This window comes from Lathamus discolor, chromosome 2 (assembly GCF_037157495.1).
Source record: "Lathamus discolor isolate bLatDis1 chromosome 2, bLatDis1.hap1, whole genome shotgun sequence".
Classification (NCBI taxonomy): domain Eukaryota; kingdom Metazoa; phylum Chordata; class Aves; order Psittaciformes; family Psittacidae; genus Lathamus; species Lathamus discolor.
Genome location: NC_088885.1, coordinates 96,367,069 through 96,393,942, shown reverse-complemented (window position 1 = coordinate 96,393,942; position 26,874 = coordinate 96,367,069). Strand labels below are relative to the sequence as shown.

The window sequence follows — 26,874 nt, the reverse complement described above, 5'->3', positions numbered from 1 at the left end:
TACCTAGAACATGCACCACTTATAAATAAAGACCATAATTTGGAGGTTTTCTGAGCCTCTGAACCTAATTTATTCCTGGCAGTCAAGCCACTACTCAATCCATCAAGATTTTATTCATGGAAGTATTCCCATGGAACATAATGGACTAAATATTCTAGATAACATCTAAGCAAATGAAACTTTCTTATTAACTGTTCTCAGTGAGAAAGATGAGACTTTTTATTTTATTGGAGTGTATATAAAAATCGGAATGTCACACATCACAGCTGTACTGAATATTATGTATAGGTGAGGAATAAGGAAAAGGCAGAGAAAGTTATATTTATAGGTAATGAAATAATTGTAAATTCCATGTTTTGGTAGTGTAGTAACCCAGCACTACGCTATCACAAAACAAATATGCTCTAACAACTATTATGCTATTTTAAGATTGCAAAGTTTTCCTCTAATATTTTTTTTTTCTTTTGTCAGAAGCAGTTTCCTAAACGAATATCTGCATGCATGGCTTCAGATGAAACATCTTTAGTTCCAAATTTGTCTAAGGAATCTATGGTAGGAAAAGCAAGTATGTTCCAAATGCACAACCTCCTTCTGGAGTCTTATTTTAAATTTTTCTGTACATCAAATACTAGAAACCTCTTTCTCCTAATTCTCTTCTCTGCAACAGATATTAGTTATAATAAAATTTTACTTTTTGTTTCTATGTGTATTAATTCAAGTCAAGACTGTTTGGTCACTGCATGCAGTCAATCAAATTGGTGTCGCAGAATGGTGCTAACCGGGGAGACGTTATCATTCCACAACTTTAGCCCACTCTGTAATGAATTTAGGGTACTGTCGTAATGCACTCTTCATGACTCTTTAGTTATTTTGTTTCTTTCCCATTACTTATCTCTTCTACCTAAATGGAGAAACAAAAACATAAGCGAAAATACTGTAGCTCAACAATTGAAATAAACTGCAGATTTCCTGTAAACAAGGTATATTAAACAGAGCTAAAGTCTTTGGTTATTTACCCTTTTCCTCCTTTTCCCATTTCATCCACAACTATTGCAGAACTTCAACAAGCATGAGATCCAGCAAAAACTTTCAAGTTTTGTCAAATCTGGCTGTTGATTTCAATGAGAACAAATGCAAGACATTTTCATGCAGACGCACTGCACGAAACACCATTCATTACAAAGAAAGATCATGCAGATATAAGATAATGGGTTTAAATTGGCTGCTGGCTACACATGTATCACACTCCACAACTCTTAGAGCTGGTTCTTGTGTCTGACCTTCGAAACAAAGCCATCCCACCATGAAATGAGTAAATTGTCAGAGGCTATCAGAGAATATCTCTGATGGAAAAGTTGGAAATGGTGCCTAATCCACAGCAGGATTGACTAGAGTGCTGCCTCTGCAGGGTGCATGATCCAAATACATCAGCCCAAGACTACTGCTGCTGGGTTTCTGTACTTCTACACTGAGAAACAACCTTGCAAGTGACAAGAAAGCAGTTATATTCAGACTTCCAGTTCTCATTGTACTGTCCATCATAGTGGGTTTGCTGATATCACAAAATTTGAAAAGGAAACAGTGAGACAAAATGGGGGGAGAGTTGAAGAGCAGGCCTGAAACAAGAACACAAGACACTGCTGTTTAAGATGAATCATCTTTCCTTCTTTCATATACTGGATGGCTAATCTGAAGAGGGTTATGACCCCTCCTGCTGAAGCAAACAGTACCATGTGTTTCTAGAGCAGGTTTGTTGTTTTTTTTTTTTTAATTATTTTCCACCTTTTTTAGCAGCATGGGGACATATGGCCCCCTAAAAAATGATGGTTTGCCAGTTACATCATCTTTAAACTTATTCTTAACCTTTGCTTTAGAGTGAAATCAAGTCAGGTCAGCTTTTGTTTTTCAGATAATTTGTAAAAACAAAATCCATCAACAACTTTCAAGAAGCAGCATTCAATATATAGCTTTCCTACTTGTTTTGTAGGAAGAAGTTTCCGTGTTGCTCCTCTTACTTTATGATAAGTCTTGATAACCTATTTTGGAGTTTGGAGAGTTTTAAAAGTGGTTTCCACTTCAATCATACTTCAAATAAAAATACCTTACAATTTCTTTTTGCTGACACAAGTAGAAATGTCAACAATAGCATTGTCAGACTTCTGGGGAGAATTTTGACACAGCCAAGTTTGGAAGAAATGTGTAGTATTTTTAATGTTAAATGTCTGCAATTAGTGAGCACAAATTCATGCTAATTACTGTGCACTTGCAAAGTACTATATAGCAAATATAAGAATCACTCAAAGGCCTTGCATGGCCTTTATTAACATAGGGAGAAATAAACTGAACATACTGTCAGTAAAGGTATCCTTGTTATACTGTCTACGAAGAAACTGCACAGAGGAAGGCCAGGTGGGATGGCATCTATTCCCACTTATATCAGTACTACCCTTCTGCAGTTAATTACAAGATTAAGTTAAGAAAACATGTAGGCTTCAAGAATCCAGACAGAAAAATATTCAGTGTTCGCAATAAGATACAGTAAATCTAAGCAAACTAATATGCAATCTACAGGCAATGAGGAAAAATGATGAGAAGAAGAAGCGTGTGTGCCTGTGGAGTAAGCTTTAGAATAATATGTATTGAGAAGAGCCCTATCACTTACAAACACTGCCACTGCAGAAAGATGTGAATTAATGCAGGGAAATTCAGAAAGCCACAAAGCAAAAGCAGCTTTTGCCAACATCATGCATGTCAAATATTACTTCCCCTCTCAGATCACAGCATTTAAATCAATGGCCTGCTCACTGCCACGTTACTTCTTAACATATGCATTTGTAGAGGAATTAAAATCAAATTAAGTACATAGAGATTAATTTCCTGGGGAGGATTAGGATCTTCCCATCTCTACAGAATGGTTGAAAAACAACTGAAAAGAGACACTGCCATAAATATCTGAAAGAGGCAATCAGCAAAAAAAGCTTTTTCATTCAGGTACTGCAAAGGTAAACAAAGAACTAATGCAGGAGAAACAGATTAGATCTACAGCACAAAGAAGGCTAGGAATGAGAAATATGTCTTTAATAAAGACTTCAAGCTTTGGTCATGACCATTCTATTGCAGGTATAGAAATAAAAGCAATAGACAGTGCCATCTTGGAGTGGGAGAGATGGTGGCAAAGGGCAAATCATGCGTGCAAGGCTTCAATGCTGCGCAGCACAGCATCTGCATTGTCACTCTGCAAAGCAAACTGTGCACATTTGATTAAAATCAGTGTTTAAGACAAACAGATAATGCAGTCCAATTCACGAATGTACACTGTGTCTCATTTTGGCTGCTAATTAACAAAGGTTAAAGCGACATGAACTTGCCTTTACCTAAAAGACTGTGGTCATTACAAGGAACTTTTCTCACTGCTATAACCAAAAGACAATCAAAACAACAATAACAGAATATTGTGAATGTAACAGAGCTTAAATATTCTGCAATGAGTTAATTAATTTTACAAAAGTGGAGAAAATAATTTTTACTTTGGCAGAGTAAGATAGGCATTCCTATTTTCCCTTCCTAAAATTTCATTAAAGCATAAGGGAATTGCTGTGTTTCAGAATTTTTTACTTATTCTCTCATCCACCGCTGAATGAGATGATACTAGGTGACGCACAGGTCATTTAGAACAGGTTCTTTCCTGGCTGCCCTTTCCTATATATTGCCAGGCACTACTGAGCATTGTGGAGAGCAGCCTAAGATGTAGCTGCTATGAAAGACACAGAGAAAATGAGGTTGATGTGTTCTACTGGGATTGCATCACATACAGTTGTGTTTTTTTCTGAGATGAGTCAATGGTTTGTATATTTTATAAAGCATTTGTAGACCTCAATGTATAAAGTGAACCTAACATTGAAGTTATTATTGTAATTTTATCTTCATTTGAAATTCCTATTTATAACTTAAGATCATAAAATACATGCAGTCTGCAAAAGCCTAACATATTATATCTCTGCTAGCACTGTAGTTTGGGTTGCAGCACTGCCTACCATGTCGTTCAGAGAAGTGAAAAGCATGTCACAAACTAGATTTTCAGGCATGACAAGCCCCTAGGATATGACATGCCTTTATTGAAAAACCTAAGTCTGACATGCCTTTAACTTCACTTAGATGCACATTAAAAATTGCATAATGCTCACATTTTGTATAACGAGTTTATTCTCTCTTGCTGATAGCATTTGGGATATTGTAAAACAGTTCCACAAAGAGGATACTAAATGTTAACTCTATATGGCAAATGTTTCTCTTACTTGGCTAGAACCTACCCTGCAAAACAAGGAACGTACTCTTTTAATACTTGATTCAACACAGCCCTTCACTATTTGGAACACACATGCTTAATATTTAGTGTGCTCTTAAGCACTTTACTTAATCAGAGCCTAAGAGAAAGGCCAGTATAAACAGTTTGAAAGCCTCAGGGAAAATATTTTTGAGAAATAGAATATGAAATTCAGTTATTTTGTCCCCAGTATTTTTAATTATCTGTATTAAGAGGCAGAGAATGATTATTCTACAGTCTTTAAACATTTGGTTACTCATTACATGTTCCCTCAATTTACAGAGGAAAAAATACACAGTCTGACATTTACACAGGCAATAGTTAGGATCTTCCATGTTTATTTCTTATTTTGTATGGGGCTCATTCTAATACTGCCTTTTTTTTATCACTCATCATTGGGTGAGCTTTTGACTAATTAACCAATTATTTAAAATACTTATCAAAAATTCCACGAATGTATAAGACAGATAATATGATTATCAGGATATATGTAAGGTGCATCATTCACTTTCCCGTGGAAATACCCTATAGATTTATTTCAATCAGAAACACAACACAGTATGCTTATGTTTAAATACATTCTACATAATAAGGTGCACAAGAAAATCAATATTCTAGGTGCTTAGCTGCATATTTACTTGCTTGAACATTTTTAACAGCTGACATTTACTCACTGATGCACCGTACAAACAAAGGAAATCTAAAATGCCCAGATCTTAAAAACCCCAAATGCCCAAATATAAAAACCAGATCTGAAAAGAAATAATTGGTGAGGTAGTTAAACATTTTCCTTCCTTTCTTCCATATGCTATTTGCAGTAACAGCTACGGAAATTTATGAGACCAGTGACTCAGATGCCACTACTTAGGTTTTAAGGGAGAGCATGCTTAATATTCATGACCCATAACACTTACTTATCCAAATGTTTTCTAAACCACATCTACAGAGATTTCTGCTCACCCTGCCACAGCTTTACCTGTTGCCCAGGAGCAAGGGATGCAGGATAGAACTACTTTGGACCATGTTTTCTCCCCTCCCTCCCACATTAGGGGTTACCTCTAATACGAAAAATAGCCCCTGCTGTGTCCCTTGAGGCTTAATGGCTGTGTTATAGAAAATAGACATAAAGTAAAGAAAAAGCTTAATTTGCTCTACTGCCCTGTTAGGAAATATCCACCAAAGGATGTCTTCCCATAAAATTTCGCCTTACTTTCTGCAAGAGGTAAAACTGGATGCTAACACATACATTAGGTCTGAAACATTAGGCTGAAAACTAAGCACTGAATCTTTCCTACAACACTAAATGTAGCCCTTTGACCTCTATAAAATACACTGCATCTTCAACATGGAAACAAGCAGAAAACATTACCTAGATACAAAGAGATCCAAACTTCCACAGAGCCTCAGTCCTTGCATTCAAAAAATAGGCTAAAGGATAAATGCCATTAAAATCAGAAGCTTTAAAATCACACAGAAATTCACAAATCAATAAGCAGCTTCAGAGTTACAATGGAAAGGTCCTTACAATGGCTTTGTGACACTGCTGAGGTCTGCATACGGCTCACAATGATCATTACGTTACCCAGTATTTAATGCTGTGTTGATTCATTTTGCACTCATCAAAAGGGACCAGCAAACAATTATTCCTCAGCTGTACATGTAGCTGGACTTATTTATTTCTAGATTCAGTTTAATGGATCTATGTGTTGTTACCTGAGGCAAATTATGTGTTTAATCCCCTATAGAATTTTGTGGTGTCATACTTGCCTTTTCAAAACTTTTGCCTTGCTTCTATATCAATGAAATTGACTCAATAGAAAAGAAATTGTGTAGCCAGGAAAGGTTTCTACTTAGGACAAAAGAAAGAACAAAACCATTTTGGGTCTCAAATGTCTTCAGGGTCATTCGTAACAAAAGCACCAATAATAAAATTTCTGAGATGTGACTGTGATCATAGGAAGCTCAGTGTTAAGAAAGTCAAACACTTCCAGTTGGAAAATATCATTGCTTTTTTTTTTTTTTTTTGGAGATGCTCACATTCTTCTCTGGTATGTAGCAAGCACGTGAATCAGTTCGGCAAGGCAAGAGCCTCCAGGATACACAAATTTACCTCTGTCTCACAGAATTCACATTCGGCTGAGACATGCACTTCTGATCACTGTAACTTCTCCCCTTTGTAACTCCAGAAGAACACTTTAACCAAAGTCGTTCAACTGAACACGCTGAGGCTGCAGTCTCACAGTCAGCAGGCAGATGCAGCAGCCCCACCGCAGTGCATTAGAAAGCAAGTGGTGGCATGCATGACTAGAAAGCCAGGTGAGCCATGACCTTCAGCTCATGAGACTCCACAAATGATTCAACAAGCTATTTCTTCCACTGCGTGAAGCAGGACCCTGTCCTTCTCGGAGGGTGGCTGAGGGAAAGGAGGGAAGGAAAATTGTCAGCCTCTGCTGCTGTCTCTCACTTCTGAGGCAATATTCTTTACAGCCTCTAGTTGTGTTTTTTAGCTCTGTATATTTTGCAGCACTTATAATGCTGACTACTTAGACACAACACTATTCTAATCACATGACCAGACACAATGGAACCACTGTCTAACTCAGCAGCTAGAATGAATGAGGCAGAACTGAAATTGCACAGCAGAAGAATTTCACCAGAACTTTTTGGGGCACAATTTACAAGGTAGAACTGCAGAATACCAGGACCAGACGATCCTTGAGGAAGGGGCCTCAAGAATGATCTGGTCCTACCTTTCTTGAAAAGCATGACTTAGACTAGACAGCCCAGCACCCTGTCCAGATAAATCTTGAAAGTGTTCAACACTGGGGAGTCCACCACTTCCCTGGGGAGATTACTGCAATGGCTGGTTGTTCTCGCTGTGAAAAATTTTCCTCTAGTGTTCAGTCAGAATCTCCCCAGGAATAACTTGTGCCTGTTATCCTGTCTTTCCCATGTGATTCCTTTTAAAACAGGACTCTCCATCTTCTTTGTAGCCACACTTTAGATATTGGAACACGGTAACAAGGTCTACCCTGAGCTTTCTTTTCTCAAGGCTGAAAATATTCAGAATTTCCAAGATATAATCCATAACCATATTTTTCAAAGTTTTCCAACTAAAGAGTTGGCTCTTACATAGCTAATTTATCCCTACTAACAACAGATTTGGCAAAAAACCCTATGTCAATACATCATAGATGGAAAACCACTGCAGGTCCACGGCAGCTCCAAAGCTGGGACTCAGCACAAGTAGAGCATGTTTTCCTAGACTGAAGGGGCTCCAGCAAGGGCCTCACTGCACTTTCTGTGTCCTTATCTTCCATTGTTTGCTCATGTGAAGGGCTCCAAGAGGAAAGTCCATATACTCTACTGAAGTGCAAGATCTCTGCTGTGTTATGAAATCTTAGAAAAATAATCCGATCTTAATGTTGCTCTAGCAGAGTATAAATAATTCAAAAACCATCCTCATCACTAGCAACAACTGAGGTAACCTGCTATGAGAAAATAGTGCAGAGAAGAGCAGAAAGTAACAAACACAGAACTCCTAAAAGCTGATTCCAAAAATAATAGAAAACCATTTGAAAATGTACTTTGCATCTGTCTACAATAAATGCCGTTTATATTACTTTAATTTTTCCCATGTTTTACTAAAATGCTTGCAGGCTCCAAGAACCCTATTCGCAACTGGAACACCTCTCCAAGGAAGAAAACTAGTTCATCGTAGAAATCATGACAGTCAGAAAAGATAGCAGTGATGTATGAAAATATAATCCATTGAACATCAGGCCTGACAACCTCAGAGCATTTCCAGGCTAAGTCAGCTAATAACACCATTTTTAACATTACAGGTGGATTCACAATCAGCAAAATGCTATATTCAAGTTAAGGAATATTTTTGCCTTGAGCTGTCATAAAGATTAACAACAGCAGACAGTGTGTTAATTGGTGAAGCCCAAATCTCAGAAGTACTGCAATGTGAGCAGAAAATTAAAATTATTTTAAAGATTTAATTTTTTTGCTGGTCAGAAAGCAAAAATGTCATAGTGCAAAATATTCTCTAAGGGAAAATTTTGCTCTTAGGTACACACAAAAATTCCCATGAGACTAAATTCTAATTCTTGTATCATCAATGTGGGTCACTGTCACTGAAGACAAAAAAAAAGACTACTTTTAAAAGCTTCTTAAAATTGCCCACTGAAGGGGTAACCCAGTTACCATGCAACTATTCAGCCAACAGGGAGAAATAGTTCAAATAACCTAAATCAACATATCTTTGTAAGCGTTGTACCAAAATTATCATAAAAATGCATTTCTTTTATTTCTATTCATGAAGTTCCAAATCAGTGATGCAAAGGATAAAAATAAGCATAACTGATTTTATACCTCATAATTTATTTATAATTTCCTAAATTAACCTGGTTTAGGATTTTGGCATATTGATAAATATATTTATCATTTATCACTCTCTAAACTCCCAATACTTAACATAAAGCAAAACAGACATTTAGAAGATTTTACAGCTGTGTGATAACAGCGCTTCAGACAACAGTAGAAAAGATATTCTTAAGATTTTCACAAACTTGTTTACTAATAGTCTTCCTATTGCTTCAACTTTCATAATATAATTCGTAAGCTCTCTGAGATTTCTCCTTTTTTTTATATTCCCAAATATCTGATACCCAGTTAAGAATTTGTTGTGCCATGAGAATATATATAATGAGCACAACTGATCACTAAAATCTTCAGCATTTCTCTGATTTACATGATCTGCGTTAAAAGTTTCAGTCTTTTATAGGCATCACTATATGTTACTTTTAAAATTGCTATAATCCACCACATTATTTTAATCGCTCACAGTTATTTGACATCTGAGTCATGTAATTCCACATACATAGTACACTATCTAAAGGCATTCTCCAAATGTGTTTGAACAAGTTCTTGTGTCTAATCATTCATTACTAACTTAAACTACAACCGATCAGCACTCTTAAAATAATACTCATTAATTCTAGAAAGCATTTCAGAAGTTCCTTCTAAATCTTTTGTGAGCAAAAAGGATTTTAAGAACAACATTTTGAGTTATATCCACAAATTATTTATTAAAGCGCTTTGCTAGGTAAAGACCTCCTCCTGCTCATGATGAAAAGAGATCTGCCCCTGACTGAAACAGGAACAGGATCAAATCAGTTAAATTTCACTATACTTTGCCTGTATAGTGAAATAATAATAAAATGTAATGCCTACTAAAGGAAGGAAGAACAATAATGCTAAAATTTTGCATCTTTATGGCATTTATTGTCCCAGCAGAGTCTTGCTGTAAAGCTAGTAAATAATAATTTCCTTATCCATCTGAAATCTAAGTGAGAGTTTTAGGTACACAGAACGGAATTACCAAAGCTGGAACGACCCCAAGGCAGCAGGGCTAACATCTGTTCCCTTGGAAAATAAAACAAGAACTGCAATACCCTCTAGCACTCAGAATTCCATTTTATACCATTTCTAAAATATGCCATCTCTAAAATCATAGTGTTTTTTAACTCTAGAGTCATGACTGAAAGGCATTCACTTCTCTAACCTAACTCAGGTACATCTGCAGTGCTGCCTTCTAGAAAGAAAGAGAGATAAATCAGAGTCAGGTCTCAGAAAGTCTGTAGACTGAAGCTGATGCAGGATAACTAATCTTGCTTCTCTAACCACTGTGCGTATTGAGAGAATATGCTGCGGCTGAAGGCTGTACAATGGTGAACTTTATCCTCAAGCCACTGGGCAGCTGAGGGCTTGGAAGTATCCATGGAAGAAGTCTGCTTGCTATTTCAAATGGAGGTGTAGCAGACAGAAGCAGTAGCATCTGTGAATTTGCCATGGTTTTTTTTCTTCTCTTAGTGACACTAGATGCAGGAATAACTATGCCACTGAAAAATACTGTTACTCTGGAATGTCCATAATTCATAGATTTTTGCCTGTCATTGCATCTGCACTCACCTGGAAGCTGTGCCTGTATGAGAGTGTACTTGTTTGAATCACACACCATCTGCCAGGTAACAATAAAAGAGCCTAGCTGGCTCTTCAGGACCATCACACTCCACCTAGTAAACACTTACATGGCCCATCTGGGCCCATGGCCCAGTAAAAACATAACCTATGCATATGTATCTCTATCTGGACACATTTCTATGGAATGAATACTATCTGTTAGTGATCTGCTCTTCAACAAGGATAATAAAATCTGTTTCAAGAAATGCACAGGCAGGTGGAGATGTCATTGAACTCTACATGCTATTAAACAAATTACAAGAACAGGAGGCACTGGAGACTGGGAGTTTAGAACTGCTCAGTGATGCAGATTATATGAAAGCCTTTCAGGAAATCTCTTCCTTTCCCATTATATTCTCCTAAATACACATTTCCTTGCAGTATTCCTTTCCAGACTCATTGCTTTTAAAAAACAGGTGCGTGGGGTGTAGAGATATAGCTATGGATTTAATTCCTCTCCATGAGAACGTGAATCCAGAACCCAGAACCTGCAGACCCTTCATCTGCCCCGTCTGCGCTCAAGACTTTTCTCTCTTGTGGAAGGAGCAGTCTTCCTCCACAGGCAGAAATACTTGAAAGGGGCTTGGAATAATTTTAACTTGCACTATATAATCATAGCTCTCCAGTCAGTTGTTTGCTAGTCTACTGTATTAATTGACATAATATAGGACTAAGAACTGCATCAGGTCCTAGAGCAATTAAAGCATCTAAGACTCCCTTCTCCATCATGCTTCATTTTCCTTCTGCACCGCCCTTATCAGCAATGTTCTAGTCCTTCCTTGGGAGGTTACAGCTGCAGTTTTAGTGACAGAAATGGCAAAATTTCACAAAGAAGAAATTAGGAATTTGCAATGTTGTCAACACCACATGGCTTGCAACAAATTTTCGATTTTTGATTATACTTGCAGGAGAGATGCTGCCAAAACAGTTCTTGTAGCATATATTGAACACTTTTCCACAGGCTTGTATATGGAGAAGAGAGACATGCTGTGCATATCTCTTGCTGATATGGGATCATCACCAGAGATCCACACTGATGCTCCATCTGCCTTTGATCGTAAGGTACTTGACATGGTTTGAGGCCACGGTATAAGTGGATGGAGATACTCCAGGATCTCTATTGTTTTTCAGAGATGACATTTCATTGGAACACTTATTGCAAGAGGGTCACTTCTGCATAAGTGTCTTTTAGATTTTATCCTATCACCTTTTTTCAGTAGGCACACGACAACATTATGTCAAAAAGAACTTGCTGAAGTGAGGCACAGGTGTTTACTACAGTGAAATGGGGTACATAACATTTTTCCTGCTTTTTCAACTACATGCTGGAGGGGTGACAAAGAACACCTTACCTATGTAGTACTTCTGTCTAAATAGAACACAAAAGGCCATCTAACCATCAGGAGAAACAATCTCCTGCTTATGCAAGAGATACCAGGAGCCTTAGTTCCCGTGTTGCTAGTCCAGCATGTATAGGCTGTCCCCTCTTCCAGTATTTTTTGTCAAATGGCCCTCTATACCAGCCTCAGACAAAACCAACTGGCACAGGAAGAAACTGTCTTGAAAACTCTCATTAAAACCACTGATATCCTCTTCCAGCTTATCTGCTGGTCCAGAGCAGGACAGAACTTCCAAATTTAGTAAATGTTTTTTCTTTAGTCTTTCAGCAGTCAGATTAAAAGAACATAGAAAAGAAAAACAGAACAAGAAAAAGAATCAACCCCAAACCCCAACACTCCCACCCCCCAAAAAAAACCCCAACCAAACAACAAACAAACCAAACCAAAACCAAAACAACTGCACAGCACAAGAAACAAGATAAACCAAACGTGCAGTAGAAGCAGACATCTACAAAACCAATCACACTTCAGAAAAAACAAGGGTGGTGGAACTACTAAAATGTGCTATGTTTCTTCAGAACCTTGAAGAACTACGCTGTGAAGCAGAAACCTTCACCACCACTTAGGCAATGTATTCACCTTCACTACAGCTTTGTTTCTTTATTATTTGTAGGGATAGCAACAAAGCAGATTCTAGGGTGTATTATGTAGTATGTTAAACACTGTCTAGGTACAGACAAAATTAAATACAGAGCAGAGAAAGCTAAGAGATGTTGGCTAGATCTAGGAAATACTTCACTAGCTCTTCTGTAAATCTATGTTGTTCATTTATTTTCATCAAATATTGACCTATCAGAATGACAGATGCCGTAATAAGTGTTCTACAACTTCAGACTAAATCCTTTTTTTATTTGCCACCTACTATATCTATTAAATCATCAACTGCTGATTAGCTGGAGGGCTAATCTAGAAATGTCACAGTTAATCTCAGTTCTCACTTTTAAAAGTTAGGATTTCCCTCTGCATGTAGTTTTACATTGTTGGCAGATGAAAACATTTGCACTGAATTTTCCTAATGAGCAAACACTGTTTATGACCCTGTGCAAACTTGCTGATAGCTCACTTGAGCAGCTCTCTATTTTGAGGAGTCTCCTAAATGAACTGGCCGTATAGATAGAGAGCAAATTATTTCACCAACCCTCTCTAAAGCTGTCAGTTGCTGATCTGAGTGGATAATGCACTGGAAATCAGGAGGGAGTAAGGAAGTGGGAGATCCATCACATTTATCTCCCCTGATGGAAGCTGAGATTCAAGGTTCAGGAAAAACAAAAAGAGATGCAGGAGGTCTTGCACACAGCTAGACCCAAAGTATTTTTCTTTCTTGTAGTAAATAAGAAACCCTTTAACAGGAAGCAAGTTCTGAAAAATCAAAAGGAAACACAAGGCATCGAGTTCAGAGTAGTTCACATTCATAACCTGTGGGGTCAGATGTGGAAAAGAAAAAGATCTGCCAACAGGCACATGGGATTGTAAGCACATGGATGTGTCTGCATACATACATACATATATATAGTTTCTGACTATAGATTTTGCTGCTTAGTGAACTTCCTCATATCACCTAATTGTGGATAATTCTCAAATGCTCAAAAGTAAGACCACGTTGATTTTGAAGGAACATTTAAAAGCATTTCTCAGGAAAAGGTATCTTGCACATTAAACCTGCACATCTTCCCCTTTATGTACTTTTAAAGTATGAAAAGTAATTTTAAAGCACTATTCTATATTTACGAGAAGATACTTGATTTAAATTTTCTGCCTTCCCCCCAATACTTTTACTATCAATCAGAAATGAAAAATAAGAAAATTTGACTCCAGATATATATAGCTCTTGAGAGTTAATTTAGAACTGTAAATTGCAAATTTAACTACACTGATCAATGCCACTACAGAAATGTTTGCTAGACCCCCATATTAATAATAAATTCACTCTGCTAAAGTCCCAAACAATTCCATCTGATTCTCTGCCAAAGACCGATGTATTCCTGAACTTAACAGTCTTAGGGTTGTTTTTCCAGGATGGATGACATTAAATAAGTATTTTCTCCCTGTTCCTATTCTGATGATAATTCATCCTGTATTCTGAGATTCCTGTATAGCACAGTGACTACTGAAGCCTGGAAAGCAGCGGAAAGCTGCTAAATTCAATATTTAGAAACAATCAGCATCAAAATATGAAATCAACTTCATATCGATAAACTTTTTTCCAGTTATGAAACATGACTGGATCCACTCAAATGCAGGACACCAGGGACACACTTGAAAGCTATTTAATGACTGTGTAGCAGGTACTGTGACGAAATTTTATCCTACAGTGCTTGAGTCTCTGGCTGACATAAAAGGAAAGACAACACTGTTTATTTTTCTTTCTCCTCCACTGTATTGCACACAAATAATAGAAGGCCATAAGAATGAGAAATAAATTAACAATCCTAAAGCCTCATTTATAATCATAGATAAGAACAATAAACTCAAGTAGAAAACCCTACTGCAACAGCTACAAGAATTCAGGCATAAACCAGGGAGAATGGTAACATTCATGACATTTCATCAGTGACAAAGGTAAGGTGATTAGAAAATTAGAGGAAAACTTTTTTAAAAATCATTTCATGCTCTGCAGGAAAAAAAAAAATTGAAAATGATGTTAAACACTGGTATTTTCCCTACTACTTGGCTACCCCATGGAAACAATACAAACTTTTACCATAGGCGAACAAATGCGGTATTTAATATCTTTCCAATTTTAATCAATATTTTTTGCTAACAAATATAAGTATTGCTGTAGTTGTAAGGCACTATGCAACCATCCATAGTCTTTACAAAGAGCGAAAAATTAGAAAAAAAATGCTGAACCAAAATCTTTCTGTTCTCTAGATGTGTTTTGATTCAGTGTGCACTAAGTATGACTCAGTATCCTGAGAAGACAGCACCAAATCTTCGCTGGCGAAGCCAAGCCATCAATCAATTCTTCATTAATTATAAAGTCTACAAAGTTGTTCTATGGTGGTATTACACAAAATATTTTTTTTGTTTTATTACAAAATAAATTTATTTTTTTTTTCACGCATATGATGGACGTGCTACAGATAGCATGTTACAAACTGCCGTAAAATTTAAACGCAGATATATAGACATCTCATATATATATATTGTTTCCAGTCACTTTATCACTCTCGACTGATCCAAAGTAGTAACACTCCAACAGAGACCTTAGTAGATTCTCCAACTCCAAATTATCTCCAGTGGCTCTACCAACTACATAAGGGGACTCCTCAGACACCTTGACTGTCAAAATAGATTGTGTGAGCAGTTCTTATCTTTCATTTTCTGACACAGGTTATCAGAAAGAATGTGTACTACTTGAGAAGAGGGATATATTTAGCAAGGAAATAGGAATCCGTCAGTTTATAAACCACTAGAGTGGCAGGACTGCATTCAGTTTACAAAACTGGCTTTATCTGGATTAAGAGAAGTGGAAAAGAATTGTTCAGAATCCTTGAAGAGTTTAGGGTGGGTTTTTTTTGTTTGTTTCAATAACTTTCCCATTAAATAGTAAGCGCTCTTATAAGCAAGGAATTAGAAAAATGAAAACCATGAAAGCCAAATCGAAAGAGCTCCTGTCCTGAAAACTGGTCATTGCAGATGAATCTTCCTAATCATACAATACCTCACATGATTTGAAAGCAGTCAATATGCGGGAATCTGACTTCAAAATCAGGACAGTGATTAATAAAACTCTAGGAATATCCCTGCAGGTCTTTTGTTACTTCACGCTGAATTTTTGATCTCAAAGTCCTGTCTTAAAACAGTATCCATTTTACCTTTCAAGAAGTGTAGCAGAAAACTATATTACTGTTTTCTGATGAAACACCAATTATATTTTTCCTTGCTCTATATTCAAAATATGTGAGAAAATTATCTGACTGTAAGTCAGATAAGCATGAAGGAAAAATAACAGAAGAAACCATTTTGCTAAGAGAAAAAAAAAACAAACCAAAAACTAGGAAATTAGCAGAACCTTCAGGAATGCTTAAGGAATAGCTATAGTTTTGTTTCCAGTAGATTTCTCACAGTCATATTAGAATAAGTAACACCTATGTACTGAGTTTCTGATGTAAAAAACTGGATTAGTCCTTTCAAGTCTTCTTTTTAATAACCTAAACTGTTTTCTAAGTGTTGTGTTCTAGGGGGACAAAAAATAAATCAGAATAAAGAATAGGAAATTGAAAGAATGACATTCCGTGTAATCAGGAACTGGCACACTTCACTCCCAACAAGTCTTCTCAAAATTGTTTAAAAAATTCCACAAAATCCACTACTCAATAGTAATTATATTTTTCTGTGGCTTGCTATAAATAATTGCAAAGAAAATGAAAATTGAGTACAGGGATTTATTATTTACCGCATGACTGTGTTTCTGATATCATATTCACAGAAAGCATAATGAAAGATGCCTCTTCTTAACAGATTTTAAATATTTAGATTCTAGCCTACGGATTCTTGTCTACCTTCTCCTCTTGCCTAATAATTAACAACATAGTTTATTATATCATTAGATGAGTTTTTGACTATTGCTAAGTTTTAGTCCTTCCTTTTATTTCTTCTTTTTTCCAGAAACTCATCCTTGGCATAGATACCCTAGAATAAAAGGAAAACCTTTTTCCCATTAAGATTTTTTTTTTTTTTAAGAAATTTTGCACTAAAATCCTTTTTCAGGGAAAAAAAAGAATAAAATAAAATGAGATTTGGTACTCCAAGACCTAAAACTTATGCTCCAGTGGAAGTTTTAAATTAGGTCACAAATGACACCAATCTATTAGACTGAAGAATAAAAGGTTTAAAAATATTTCTGGTAAGAAACAATCTGTTCCTTCAATGTTCTGAATACTTCAATACAAATTATTTAGTATCTCTCTGTTAAGAACTCTTCTTCACGCTATCTGGAACTTTGGGTATTGTTTGTTCTAATTATGTCCTAAGAAAATGTAGGTGCTACAGATTTTCTTCTTTTCATATCTTTCTGATTAAAATGCATTTTGTGAATGTATTATAGGAACAAGAAGCATGATCCTTGCAAATACCAGATATGGGCTGTGCATTGTCACAATGATTGGTGACAACGTTAAAGAGAAACATTTTACAAAATGCCTCGGACAAACACCAAACACAGTGAATAATTGAGCAGTAATTTATTTTTAAAACATTATAACTGAGGGAATAAAGTAAATAAACACGGCTGAGTGTAGTTGGTGAAACATGATTCATTCCCTCCCTAAAGGGATGCAGTTCATATATGAGGTTTTGCTTGGTCTCTGAAACTAATATATAAGAACCTTCTTCATCTTAGGTTTTGCTTGGTTTTTTGATTTTTTTTTTTTTGAGGGGGGAGCAGTGAAGGGCAATTAAGCAGTGCAAATGAAACCTATAATTCTTAATGTAAGTGGCTGTCAAGACTAAACAGCAGGCAAAAAGGCTAAGATGGGGAAAGAAAAAAAACCTAAACAGCAATGTACAATTTCAGACCCATAGCTGCTGTTGTTTTATCAGTCCTGCTATGGATGTAGCGAGATACCAGATTCTTTTACTGAAACTGTCAGTCAAATTCAGTGTAAAAAGGAAAGAAAATGCATACTCTACAGGTAACTAGATTCTAGTACTGTCTTGCCATGTGGCTTCTCTTTTACTTGCAAATCCTAAATTAGTTTCAATTGCATTGTGAAAAAAAACCAACATAGACTTCTTCAGCAATTAAGAAAGATCAAAAAGTTGAGCCTGCACTCACTGTTGATGTCTACACATAGGCATTTCCTCCTTGAATCAGTTTGTGACATGTATGGCAACCTTAGTTCTGCTACTTCAGCATCTGTTTTGAGGGTAACTGATAGGAGATTTTTAAACTGTGATTTTCAGGTCACATTCTAGCTACTCCTCAACTACTATAAAAAAAATCACTTAAAAGGTCACTGCCACTTGCAGTACCTGGGATTCCCTTGAGACCACTCTGAGTTGTTAATTCAGATGACATTCATGCTTAAAAATCTGATAACTGGCATCAGAAGACAGGTAATGAGCAAGAGCCTCAAGGCACTAACATTAATTTCCAAGATAAAGTAGAACTGTGGAAGCTCTGAAGATAGAAGAAACACACAACAGTGTTTCTTCTTTTTTTTTTTTTTAGCATTTCAAATTTAATACTTGTTTCAGATGCTGATATAAATTCACAAGCCTCCTCCACCCCACAGATATCTGTTCAGGACTCACCGTTACCCCGAAGAAGTTGGTTTCATTCATAGCATCCAGAAAAATTTTTCCAAGTTTGTGATTTGTGTAGTTAAAATCTTCAATTTTTTGATGCTTATTGGTGGTATTCAGATACTTCATCGCCCGCTGCAAGGTCTTGGCAATCACCCATATTCCATCATAGGCATACCCATGGAATTTGCTGGATTGACCATCACCACGCTTGGCATTGTATTCCTTTTCATATTGCTGTGGAGTCTGCAGAAGAGAAAAACATTTTACAGAGTTGCATCCAAACATACACCTCAAACTGCACCCTCCAATTCAGAGACATGCATGACTAACACAGAAATGTCCACCAACACAAAAATTAAGAAAGTAACTAGAATTCCCAAACCATGTGCTGTCTAACTTACAAGACTGTTGGTGAGACTGGGAGGGAGGTCTAGGAGATAGAGAGACTGAAATGCAGTTGTTGTGCTTCTCTTTATGAAGGACAACTTACTTTCCTTTTGAGCAAAAGGCTTCAGTTCAAACAAGCTACCAGAACACTGGTGAGCCATAATACTAGAACAGAATTAGTCCATATCCTTGCAAATTAGTGGTCTGATTACACTTTATAGGAAATCAAATAGACTTTATTTGAGCAACTATTTGCCTAATATGAAATTATGTGAGTGGCAATTTGTTTATGTTTTACAAGTTTACTATGCTTTTTATGGTGTTCTGTCTTATGATGAGTTGCCTTTTTATAAAGTTGCCTTTCATGCTCACTCAGCAAGGCACGAAAGATAGATGAAAAAAGATGAAAAGCAGCAAAATCAGGCATGTTTATTCATTGGCCAGAGTTTGCATTAATTTGTTCTGTGATAAAATGTTATGTTCCTCACAGAAATACCGCATATTTACATACTTAAAACAAGTGCCCCCACCCCCTAGTTCTGAGAGGCAAAAATTAGCCATTTACTGGATTAGGTTTAAATATGAAAGTTTCCTGTTTCTGTGTTCAGCTACTGAACCTGACATGACACAGTGCATACTACTGCAGACAATAATTCAAGCCTTACTGAACATTTAACTGTAATGTTCATACCGGGGGAAGAGAACAAACGTGAGGCAAGGGACTTTACTTCTTCCTTACCATATAGAGAATTCAAATTGACTTCTAAATATTTAAAATTTGAAAAACAGTGAAAAGATAAGACTGACCATGATGACTGGCAGCTCTCTTTGTAGAAGAGCCCTTTAGCTTCACCTTCTTCCTCAGTGCTTTGCTGTGTCAAGACAGCAGTGAGACAACCAACAGTTATAACAAAACAGATGAAGGAAAAATACAAACCCTTCCTGATATGGTCTTCAACATTTTTGAGCTGAGAGGCTCAAAGTCCACTCCAATATAACCTTCCATGGCTGCAAGAAGATTTTTGCTGAGACACTGTGAGGAATTAATCCAGGATTCCCACCAAAGGTTTTCATACCACCCTGGAATAATCCATTGATATTTGCTGCCATACATTTCTTCTTCATAAGCCTACAAAAAAGCAGAATAGAAAAGCTAATAGGCATTGCAATAGAAATAGTGAACATAAAAGTGGCTGTTTTCTGTTAATTTTTTTCCCATTATTAATGAAATTATAGCATAATTAAAGGTTACAAAAATATTTTGAACAGTTTAGGATAATTACTTGCTAATAATGAAGACTCCTTTGTTGAAGATTCCTTTCCTTAGAATTCAGGTTATGAGAAGAGAATTTCTAAAACCTGTTTTGCTTTCAATAGACTATTTATTCAAGAAGAGAAAAATAAAATTCTGGATTCTAAAACTGAGGGAGATGAAGAACATTAGCAGAAAGCATAGTATTTGACTATAAAATCCTCTATAAGACAACTATTATGTGAGTGGTAGGACCACCATGCTGCCATGTTTAAGTTATTATCATCCTAATATCATACTGAAGACCACACAAAACCAAGTAAACTTGGATATTAGACACCACCAAATTATAATGTTGCAAATATGAGTTATGTGACTGTGCTAAAACAGAGGGATGTTAAGTAAGCAGTTTCTCCTGGGGAGCATGAATCAGTAGTAAATTGATACTGCAAGCAAATCTCCATTTTCTTTTCAGCAAGAAATTTCTTCAGGTGAAATTCTATATTGTTTGGATACTGAATACAGCCCACTGTACTCCAAGACGCTGAGATGATTGTTATCTCCTTTCAATACATAGCAGACACATATAAAAGGTAACAGAAACACTTTGTTACTCAGGCACACATGTTGTTGTGCCTAAAAGCTTATGTATTCACAATAGATATTGTATTCCATTGTGAAGAGTGTTCTAGGATAAAATTAGCAAATTTTCTCTCAGGTGTTTCTCTCACCATCTTTTAACTAGATATTTCTCTTTTGACATTTCAGTCAGACTCCATTTCACAACAGCAGACGTCAGGCTTCTTTGGCTCCTAACAGAAGCAATACTGGAGATACAAGACACACAATAAAAATTCCAATTTTTAGAAATACATGGTGCAACCTTATAGCTCTTAGCCGGAAAACTGCTACATCTTCACAGAAAATGTTACAGAAGGAGGAAATGATGAGAATGCAAACAGGACATATTAGTCATTCAGAAAATAATCGTTTTAAAAAGTATCCCAAAGATCACAGCAAAAGCCTATCAGATACATAAAGATGAATAGTAAAAAATACCAAAAAAAAGCCTCCTAAATATGTTAATATCCAAATTAAAATTGTGATTTAAATCTGTGAAGGCTATTATAATGGTGCCAACTCAGTTCATAAACATATTGTGAACAAAGCAGCTTCCTTTGGCTCCTGGTTGCAGGAGCTTTTGTTCAGTCAAAATCGAATTTAATGCATTTTCATACAATGTCGCTTGAAAGTGCTTCTGCCTGAAACCCAGTGTCTTGCATCTCACATCTTACTCATTCCATGTTCCACATAAATTGTCTTTCTCTAGCTCATTAATTCTACTCTTCCAGAATCACCTCTGCTTTTGCCCTCCTGCCCATCTCCACTTCTGCTACAGCTGTGGTGACACAGCTTCCCAGGTCCAGCTGTGAGGAAAACTGCAACCCCACCCCGCAATACTTCCTGAGTCTAAAAGAGTTTCCGTAGCACAAGTAGGTCAATCAAGAGCTTTCAGTAATATGATATCTTTTATTTGACAGTTTTTAAATCACCAAGGACACAAATTGGCACAGAAAAGTGCTTACAGAGAAGGACAATCTTCTGTAGCTTCCCTTGCTCTATACAGACAAAAGTATCAAATCATGTGTTGCAAGAAAATATTGACTGTGAACTACCCTGAAATAGCTGTTAGAATTTTTCTGTTTGCATAAGCACTTAAGCCTGTTTCCTGCATAACCTGCAAATGTTCTGGGATACAGGATAAAAACTGAAAGTTTCAAAATAGCTGGAAATTCCACCCTGGAAACAAGGGATCACTCCCAGTAAAGTTGCACTCAAGCTTCCACCTTCCTGCAAGAATGTGGTCAAAAACAAAAACCAAAGAAACAAAAAATAAACCCAAAACAAACAGACAAAAGCCAATAACAAATACTTTAAGAGCTGTCAGCTCTTCATCTGCTGGAATGATAGGGCTTGAAGGGTAGCCTGGGAAAGACAAAAGGACCAAAACTAGCTCCTCCAAAGCTGAGCACCATGAGTGTGCTCTCATTTTTGTAGGGACAGCTGCTAGTGTTCAGGCATTTCAGTGTCTGGGTCCCAGAAGATTCATTTCAAAACAAAGTGTTTTTTTGCCACTACTTCCTTCCTGTTGATTCTGCTAAACAGAGATGATTTTGATGCTTTAAAGATACGTTTCCTTGAAATATGTAGATCTTTCACGAAATGTTTGAATGCATACAGACCAGTTCTTACAGGTTGTACTTTCTATGGGGAAGATTTGTCGGCACACAAGAGCAGGGCAAAGAAGGTTGACAAGTGCTGTGTACCATTAGAACAGCATAAAGTAATCACATATCTTCCCTAATCTTTCCCACATGCCCTATCTAGGCTGCAAAACACTGAGGTACTACCAAGCAGCCAGGAAATTGTCCTGGACATTTTTTTCCCTTGCGAGACTGAAGTTTTTTGGTTTGGTTTTGGTTATTTTTAAGTTGTCATTTTTATTTGAATCCATAAAAAGATGCATATTTACAACAAATAAATTTCTGTGAGAGATCTTTCTATGTGTAGTAAACAATTACTGGAGTTTGTGTAAATGGGCCTGCAAAACTCTTACTGAGTTTCCATCATGTCAGCACAGACACATTCTATATGCCACCTTTTAGAGAAAGCCTACAGAGTTCTAAATTGCAACGAATGTCCATTTGTTTCTCATTAAAAATCAAGAGTGCCTTTAACTCCCAAACTCAGGAATAAAACTCTACCAGATCAAGGAGATCAGAGACCAGCTCTGCTGTATCAACAATGCTGATTAAGTCTGGCTTTAGTTATTACTAAATGTTTACTAAAAGAACCACCTGAAGCTCATGCAGTGACCTATGGATAATAATTTTCTTTAATTGTCTTCAGACAGATAACTCTATCAGGCAGGCATCAGTCTTGATGTGCTCATGGCTGTAGTGCAATATCTCTATGGCTTGAAAATCAGCTGTTGGAAAAATTCCTGCTAACAATTTTTTAAAAATAAATTTTCTGTAGAATTGAAGATTTCATTGGGGAGATGCAAAGTTATGCTAATCTGATTTCAAATGGAAAAAAAAAAGTATGTCTGTCCAACACAGCTGACCAATTTGACTGTTGAAGTAGTAAGTTTTGAGCAAATTACCTTAATTTCAATTCCATTAAAAACATCACATCCATCCCACTGAGATGAAAAAAAATTTAGGAAGCCAAGATTTACCATAGAATTAAAATTGCTAACTCTTTATGACACTAGTGGTAAATGAATAACTAAGCTTATTTAAATCATAGAAGAGTTAGGGTTGGAAAGGACCTTAAGATCATCAAGTTCCAATCCCCCTACCATGGGTAGGGACACCTCACGCTAAACCATGTCACCCAAGGCCCTGTCCAACCTGGCCTTGAACACTGCCAGGGATGGAGCATTCACAACTTCCCTGGGCAACCCATTCCAGTGCCTCACCACCCTCACAGTAAAGAATTTCCTCCTTATATCCAATCTAAACTCCCCCTGTTTAAGTTTTAACCCATTACTCCTTGTCCTGTCACCACAGTCCCTAATGCAGAGTCCCTCCCCAGCATCCCTATAGGCCCCCTTAAGATACTGGAAGGCTGCTACGAGGTCTCCATGCAGCCTTCTCTTCTCCAGGCTGAACAGCTCCAACTTTCTCAGCCTGTCTTCATACGGGAGGTGCTCCAGTCCCCTGATCATCCTCGTGGCCCTCCTCTGGACTTGTTCCAGCAGTTCCATGTCCTTTTTATGTTGAGGACACCAGAACTGCACACAATACTCCAGGTGAGGTCTCACAAGAGCAGAGTAGAGGAGCAGGATCACCTCTTTCGACCTGGCGGTCACGCTCCTTTTGATGCAGCCCAGGATACGCTTGGCTTTCTGGGCTGCGAGTGCACACTGAAGCCGGCTCATTTTAAATTTCTCATCAACCAACACCCCCAAGTCCTTCTCTGCAGGGCTGCTCTGAATCTCTGCCCAACCTGTAGCTGTGCCTGGGATTGCTCTGACCCAGGTGTAGGACCTTGCACTTGTCACGGTTGAACTTCATAAGGTTGGCATCAGCCCATCTCACAAGCGTGTCGAGATCTCTCTGGATGGCATCCCTCCCCTCCAGCATATCAACCGAACCACACAGCTTGGTGTCATTGGCAAACTTGCTGAGGGTGCACTTAATCCCACTGTCCATGTCACCGACAAAGATGTTGAGCAAGACTGGTCCCAATACCGATCCCTGAGGGACACCACTCGTTACTGGTCTCCAGCTAAATATTGAGCCATTGACCACAACTCTTTGCACGCAGCCATCCAGCCAGTTCTTTATGCACTGAGTGGTCCATCCATCAAAATGATGTCTCTAAAATTTAGAGACAAGGATGTCATGCGGGACAGTGTCGAACGCTTTTCAAAAGTCCAGGTAGATGACATCAACTCTGCCGCTGTCCATCTGTCCATCAGTTCTGTAGCCCCACCATAGAAGGCCACCAAATTGGTCAGGCAGGATTTCCCCTTACTGAAGCCATGCTGGCTGTCACCAAGCACCTTGTTGTTTTTCATGTGCCTTAGCATGCTGTCCAGGAGAATGTGCTCCACGATTTTACCAGGCACAGAGGTGAGACTGACTGGTCTGTAGTTCCTTGGATCATCCATTTTCCCCTTCTTGAAAATGGGGGTTATATTTCCGTTTTTCCAGTTGTCAGGAACTTCACCTGACTGCCATGATTTTTCAAATATGATGGACAGTGGCTTAGTAAATTCATTTGCCAGCTCCTTCAGGACTCGTGGATGGATTTCATCAGGTCCCATGGATTTGTGTACGTTCAGGTTTTTAAGATGGCCTCGAACCAGATCCTCTCCTACAGTGGGCCCAAGGTCTTCATTCTCACAGTCCCTGCATCTGCCTTCCAAGACTTGGGTGGTGTGGTCAGAGCATTTTCCAGTGAAGACTGAGGCAAAGAAGTCATTAAGAACCTCAGCCTTCTCCAAATCCAGGCTAAATCATCATAAGAAACACTTGCAAATATTCTGCTTCAATTAGTCCTGTCATGTTTTTAAATTTTGCCACTGAATTAGACTATCTTTTAGTCCATTTATCTCTGCATCTTTTGCATGTGTGTGTACACAGAGGGGTGGGGAAGGGAATGGCCAGGCAAAATGAGAATGAGCATATTGTGTGCAGTGAAGAGCAATGAAGCTGATGAAGGGTCTGGAGTACAAGTGTTAAGAGGAGCAGCTGAGGGAACTGGGATTGTTTAGCCTGGAGAGAAGACTCAGTGGAGACCTTATCACTCTCTAAAGATACCTGAAAGAAGGTTGCACTGAGGTGGGGGTTGGTATCTTCTTCCATGTAACAAGTGATAGGACAAGAAGAAATGGCCTCAAGTTGTGCCAGGGGATATTTTGGTTGGATATTAGGAAAAAACTTTTTACTGAAAGGGTTGTCAATTATTATAGCTGCCCAGAGAAGCAGCTGAGTCACCATCCCTAGAGGTATTTAAAAGGTATGTAGATGTGGCACTTTGGGACATGGTGGAATTGACAGTGCTATGTTAATGGCTGGCCTCAATGATCTTACAGGACTTTTCCAACCTAAACGATTTTATGATTTTATGTGAACTCTAATGGATGTCCTGAGGAAAACTCACAGCATATGATGGTTGAATCCACACAGAAAACTGAGGCGCACTTTAAAGATTTTCCCACCTACACAAACCATTAGCAAATACTATTCCAGTTATAACCACAGTCAGAGAAAAAAAAAGCAACCAACCAACCAAAACAAATTCTCACAGTAGTACTATAGCATCTCCCTTTAACAAACTCGAAGTTTTTCTCTGGCTGACATCAGCCACCCCCCAAAATATAATAGGGACCCGAAAGTGCAACCTCTCCTAAAGATACACCTGGGGAAGGGGTTAAAAAACTTAACATATCTAAATTATTCCACTCTTTGGGGCACATAGTGGTAGAAATGTATGAGCCAACAATACATTTTATGACTAATAACAAGCTTACTGACATATTACAGTGTGTTAACATATAAATGACCTACTTTGAACTGCCCTCTCCTATAGTCTTCTGCTGAAACTCTCATATAAATACATTAATACAAACTGAAATAAGTGATCTCTCAAATTTCTCCAGGTTCCAGAAAAATATGCCTTGTTATTTTTGACACTAATGTATTTTAGAAGCGGCCGCCATTCTTTAAACTGTTCTGAGTTACACACACTTCTCATGCTACCACCAAAGTGTTGCCACAAACAGATGCAGCAGGTATTTGTATGAAAGAGACATCCCCCACTTAAAGAGGTGCAGGGAAAAGAACACTCTTTGCTTCAAAGGAATTCTAGGATTTCTTCAGCAGCCTCACATGCACAAGAACTTGGAAAAGAATTGTAGAAGAAGGCAACTGAATACTAAGGGCAGTGGCATAAACGAAGACAATCTCTTGTCTAACGTTGGGTCTGACTAGGACCATTCAACTGGGGAAAAGCAGCCCCACCACAAGAGATCTGAGGAAGAGCTGGGCTGCAGAAGGACTATTCTTTCTTCCAGGGATGGAAAATGGAAGATTATCTCTGACAATCCAGTTTCAATGCCAGAACAGAAAGATCTATATAAAAAGACCTATATACAAAGACCTATTGGAGATAAGAAGAATTAAAAAGAAAATAATACCGTCCATTTCCTTTTGGATGCAAACAGATTTTGTTCCTTCCAAATATACTCTATAATCTCCTTTCCAAATTTTGCCGGCAACTGGGACAGCTGCTGAGTATGAGCCAACATGTGTCTGATACGCATGTAGCACTCAGATTTTGAACGTCTGCCTTTCCTTTCTTTGCTTGGATAGGCAACTGTCTCTCTAAGTGAACACTACAAAACAACCTCTGAAATCAATACTGTTTTTCCATTATATTGTGTTCTGCTCATACAGGATTAATAAGGTTATTTAGACTAAGAATTCAATACTAATAAAAAATTTAGGCCACTAAAATCTGCCTGTTGTTTTTTGGCTGTATTTTTTTTTAGCAGGTACAAATAAATATCCATATTTTAGACTTGATTCTTTCAATGGGAATCACATTGTGTGGTTTTGCACCGTATTCACACACATAAACAAATGGAGAGAATTATGCATGCTGGTCTTACTATATTTCTTTTGATTCAAAACACTTTATTTTTTACAAACTAA

The 26,874-nt window shown here is 37.5% G+C and overlaps 1 protein-coding gene across 1 annotated transcript in view; it reads right to left on the bottom strand.

Annotated features, from left to right (window-relative positions):
- The window catches only part of GABBR2 (gamma-aminobutyric acid type B receptor subunit 2), a 449,684-nt gene that overhangs the window by 210,765 nt on the left and 212,045 nt on the right, over positions 1-26,874 (bottom strand). The window contains exons 6-7 of the mRNA XM_065669323.1: positions 19,331-19,522; positions 18,013-18,249 (exon numbers count right to left, since the gene is read on the bottom strand). Of these exons, the coding sequence (XP_065525395.1) occupies positions 18,013-18,249; positions 19,331-19,522 (429 nt within the window). The remainder of the gene's footprint in view (positions 1-18,012; positions 18,250-19,330; positions 19,523-26,874) is intronic.